The following is a 4522-nucleotide window of genomic DNA, read 5'->3' on the forward strand; positions in this document are numbered from 1 at the left end:
GCAAGGGCCGAGGCGCCCTCAACGGGGATGGGGGGCTGGAGGGGGGTGACCCCCTGGGCCCTGAGGACAAGAAGGACGGTGACCTGGACACGGATGAGCTGCTCAAAGCCGAGGGTGGGTGTTGCCAGCGGGAGAGCTGGGGGCGTGCAGTGTGGAGGTGCCAGGGGACCCCACTCATGTGCACCCCTCTGGCAGTGGGTGTGGAGCACATGGAGTGTGAGATCAAGCTCGAGGCTCCGGCCAGCCCCGACCGCGACGTTGGAGCTGACGGGGACTCGGGGAAGGGGCTGGAGGACCCTGAGGAGTGCAAGAAGAGGAAGCGTAAACCGTACCGGCCCGGTGAGTGTCCCACAGGCCCTGAACCCTTCCGGGCTCTTCTGTAACCCACCCCTCCAGGCCCCACTGTGATCCCCCCTCCTTCTCTGCCCCCCAGGCATCGGCGGGTTCATGGTGCGGCAGCGCAAGTCCCACACGCGGCTCAAGAAGGTCTCGGCGGTGCTGCCAGACGTGGGGCGTGAGGGGCTGAGCACCGAAGGACACCCTGAGGATGGTAGGGCCCAGTGGCTCCCCTTCCATCCTTTTCCCCTTCTCTGCTTTCCTCCCTTCCCTCCTTTTCCTCCTTTCCCCCCTCCCTCTTTTCCCTTTCCCTCTTTTTTTCTTTCCCCTTTCCAGCACCATTCTTTCTCTTTTCAACCCCTTCCCATTTCCGCTTCCTCTCTCACCCCCAGGGATGTGGAGGGGCCCTCAGGTTGCACCTCACAACGCTGTGCCAGTGGCACAGGAACAGCTCTGGACCCTTTCTGGGGGGGCGAGTGTTCATTCCTGGGGGGGCCGTTGCAGGGGCTCCGGGTGATGTCCCAGCCGAGGCCGGCCTGGATCCAGGCTCAGGAGAGGGGGACGAGAAGAAAAAGCGCCGGGGACGGAAGAAGAGCAAGCTGGAGGACATGTTCCCTCCATACCTGCAGGTAGGATGGATGGAGGGGCTGGAGATGGATGGGGGGGATGGATGGAGGGCACCCCCCAATGCTGACGGAACCCTCCCGTTCCAGGAGGCGTTTTTTGGGAAGGCACTGATGGACCTGAGCCGGAAGGCGCTGCTGGCAGCGGGCGGAGTGGGGGACGGGGCCGCCCGCCCCTCCCTGGGCCAGGGTGCCCCAAGGCCCAAGGGGGACCCCAACCTGGCTGGGGCACTTCTGGGGGGCACCCCGGACAGGAGGGAGACCCCCACCCATCCCCGAGGTGAGTGTGGCCAGGAGTGGGTCTGCAACCCAAACCGTGGCTGCTGTCCAGGAGAGGGGTTAGTGGGGGGTCGTTGTGGGTTCCGGGGGTTTATGGGGGTTCCTAGTGTGGTTGGAGGTCCCTGGAGTTGGTTGGGGATCCCTGGGGTTGTTGAGGATGGTTGGGGATTGTTCCTGGGGTTGTTCCACAACAGCCGGGGTCCCCGGGTTTGTTGGAAGTTGTCGCGGTCGCCAGGATGGCTGAGGATGGCTAGGGGGTTGTTGGGCATCCCTGAGCTTGTTGGAGAATGCTGAGAACTCTTGGGGGCTGCCATTGAGGAGTGTAGGAGGACGCTGGGGGTCAGGGAGTGACCCCGGGCGGGTTGTGGGGTCCTGGCCCTCCTCACTGAATCCTGGGGTGCCCTGCAGGGGACGACAGCACCGATGGCAGCGCTGCCGCTCCGGATGACGATGGCAAGGACGACGCAAAGGCCGAGGACCTGGGTGAGCCCCGGGACCCCCACGGGACCCCTCGATGGCCGAGTCCTCCACGGGGCGTATGGCGCCTGCAACCATCGAGACGGAACTCTATGGTTGAGGGGGCCCCTCTAGGCAGGGCTGACCTCTATGGTTCCCTCCCCATGATGCTGGTGACCATAGAGTGGCGCCTAGAGCGCCCCCACGTGGCGCGGCGTCGCTGGAGGACCGAGGCACTCCTGTCCCTTGTTGGATGATGGGGGCTGCCCCTGGGGGTCCCCAGCACTGAGCTGGGGGGCCCCAGGAGTCTGAGGGCACTTCCTGATTCCTCCTCGCAGGGGCTGATGAGCCGAAGGATTCTCCAGACCCTGGGGACACTGAAAAACCAGCCACCCCTGGCGAGGGAGCGCTGAGCTCTGACCTCGACAAGATCCCCACGGAAGGTGAGACCATCCTGTACCCCCTCGTCTGCTGAAGCCATAGCGGTCCCAGGACCGTGACCCCGAGCTTTCTCCATTTCCCATCAGTGTGGCATTTGCACGCTGTGGTGGCTCAGCTCCTGCTTTTGCCCCTGCAGAGCTGCCCAAGATGGAGAGCAAAGACGTGCAGCAGCTCTTCAAGGACGTGCTGGGCTCGGCGGAGCGTGGGGAGCAGCCCCTCAACTGCGTGGCTGCGGGGATGGAGGCCGGGCAGGACCCCAGCCGGGCACAGCGGCCGTTCCTGCAAGGAGATCTCCAGCTCTCGGGGCAGGGTGGGTGGAACTGGCAGAGCCCCTGTCACCCAGGAGGTCCCTGGAGGGTGTGATGAAGGGCAGGACTCATGGCCAGGCCCAGGAAAGCCAAACTCATGGGGTTGACATGCTTGGAGAGCAGTGGTGCCTGTGGTACCCGAGAGCTCAGGCTCCTGGGTATTCCCTGTTGCTCTGGGGGTGAACATGAGAAGCATTTTGGGGGTTGTGCTATCTGGGGGTTGTTTGCCCCCAGGGCGGGTGCAGATTTGTGCCCCAGCTTTGCCTTCCCTCCAACCCCCTTCCTTTCCCTCACAGGGAGCGTTTCCCTGGGCTCGCTGTCTGGATCTGTCTCCTTGGACTCCTACTCGGGGGTCTGCCAGTCCCCATTCCTCGATAACAGGTACTTAAAGAGTCCCCTCCTTGGAGGAGCTGAACTGCGGGGTGTCGTGGCACCCACTCTTCCCTCACACCCTGATGATCTGTGACACTCCTCTCCACTCAGGGAACGGAGTGGCTTCTTCAGCCCAGATCATTGCGAGCCTGAGAGCCCCTGGGCCAGCAGCTCGGCCGCCACCACCCCCTCGACCCCCACGACGCCCACGACGGAGGGCGAGGGTGACGGGCTGTCCTACAACCAGCGCAGTTTGCAGCGCTGGGAGAAGGATGAGGAGCTGGGCGAGCTTTCTACCATCTCCCCCGTCCTCTACGCCAACATGAACTTCCCCAACCTCAAGCAGGATTATCCAGGTAGGGCTCTAGGGGGGCTGCAGCCACCCCACTGGGGTGAGGGGTGGGGCTGTGGGTGGAGCGTGACTCCCCTGGTGCCTTTCTGGAGGGGAGATCCCGGCTGTTGTGGCACTGAAGTGTTCTCTGAAGTGGGCAGGGGGTCTCAGCTCCATCTCCCAGGCACAGGGCTGTGTCTCACGTGAAGGGGGGGACAGTGACTCACCAAGGATGTGGGTGGGCTCGTCAGGTTTGGGCTAATGTCGCTTTTCTCCCATTCATCTGCTCGTACTGGACTCCCAGACTGGTCGAGCCGCTGCAAGCAGATCATGAAGCTCTGGAGGAAAGTCCCTGCCACGGACAAAGCCCCGTATTTGGTGAGTGCTGGGAGGTCAGCGGAGTGGGGGGCCGGGGCGCCGGGGGCTGCAAGTCAGCTGGCTTCGTGTCTTTGTTAGCAAAAGGCCAAAGATAACCGGGCGGCTCATCGCATCAACAAGGAGCAGAAGGTACGTGAGGCGCGGGGAGGTGCCCGGCGGCCCCGGCCCAGCCCTGGGGGACACGGTGTACCCACCTCCAGCCCGTCCCCTCCCCACCGGGAGGGCAGGAGGGCGCCCCCAGCCCTGATGGCCCGGCTCTCTCTGCAGCAGGCCGAGAGCCAGATCAACAAGCAGACCAAAGGGGAGGGACTGCGCAAGCCTGAGAGGCCCTCGCTGCACCTGCGGATCCCGGTGCCGCCAGGGGCACAGCCCGTCTACATCAGCAGCCCCCCCGCCACCGGCGAGGGCTTCCTGAAGCCCCCAGCGGGTGCCGGAGGGGGACCGGAGTCTCCCAGCGAGCTCTTCCTCAAGCTCCCGCCCCAGTCCCCCGCCCAAGTGCCTTCGCACGATCCCTACGGCGCGGCCCCCGCCTACTCGCTGGAGCCGCGCTTCCCCTCGCCCCTGGGCCAGAGCCCCACGTCGGGCGCTGCCTTCCAGCCCTTCCCTGGCCAGCCCCAGCCCCTCACAGCCCCCCGCGCTCCCCCCGACTTCCACCCCACGCCGCCTGGCACCCCCCGGCACCAACCCGGCACCCCCGACCCCTTCCTGAAGCCTCGGTGCCCCTCCTTGGACAACCTCTCGGTGCCAGGGAGTCCTGGGGCGCGGCCCCCTGAGGCCCTGCTCTCTCCCCTGCCTTTCGGGGAGCAGAAGAAGGGTCTGGAGGTGAAGAAGGAGGATGGGGGAAGCCTGGGGGTCTGCTCGCCCGGCTACGCTTCTGCCATGGGCTACGGGGACTCCCCGGGTGGCCCCCACCTCTCGCCGGCGGAGCTGAAGGCGGCCGACGTCTTCAAAGCCCCCATGACCCCACGGGTCTCTCAGGTAGAGCCGCAGAGCCCGGG

At 65.4% G+C, this 4522-nt stretch overlaps 1 protein-coding gene across 1 annotated transcript in view; it reads left to right on the forward strand.

Moving 5' to 3' along the window:
• KMT2D (lysine methyltransferase 2D) overlaps nucleotides 1-4522 on the forward strand; it is a gene marked incomplete at its 5' end in the record, with an annotated part of 23600 nt that overhangs the window by 5102 nt on the left and 13976 nt on the right. The window contains 13 exons of the mRNA XM_017728676.1: nucleotides 1-114; nucleotides 196-339; nucleotides 434-550; nucleotides 841-965; nucleotides 1050-1239; nucleotides 1647-1721; nucleotides 2033-2137; nucleotides 2272-2445; nucleotides 2740-2824; nucleotides 2927-3171; nucleotides 3451-3524; nucleotides 3603-3653; nucleotides 3792-4520. The exon at nucleotides 1-114 is cut by the window's left edge and continues 99 nt beyond it. Coding sequence (XP_017584165.1) covers nucleotides 1-114; nucleotides 196-339; nucleotides 434-550; nucleotides 841-965; nucleotides 1050-1239; nucleotides 1647-1721; nucleotides 2033-2137; nucleotides 2272-2445; nucleotides 2740-2824; nucleotides 2927-3171; nucleotides 3451-3524; nucleotides 3603-3653; nucleotides 3792-4520 — 2228 coding nt within the window. The remainder of the gene's footprint in view (nucleotides 115-195; nucleotides 340-433; nucleotides 551-840; nucleotides 966-1049; nucleotides 1240-1646; nucleotides 1722-2032; nucleotides 2138-2271; nucleotides 2446-2739; nucleotides 2825-2926; nucleotides 3172-3450; nucleotides 3525-3602; nucleotides 3654-3791; nucleotides 4521-4522) is intronic.

The sequence above is a fragment of the Corvus brachyrhynchos genome, unplaced genomic scaffold (genome assembly GCF_000691975.1).
Source record: "Corvus brachyrhynchos isolate BGI_N302 unplaced genomic scaffold, ASM69197v1 scaffold193, whole genome shotgun sequence".
NCBI lineage: Eukaryota > Metazoa > Chordata > Aves > Passeriformes > Corvidae > Corvus > Corvus brachyrhynchos.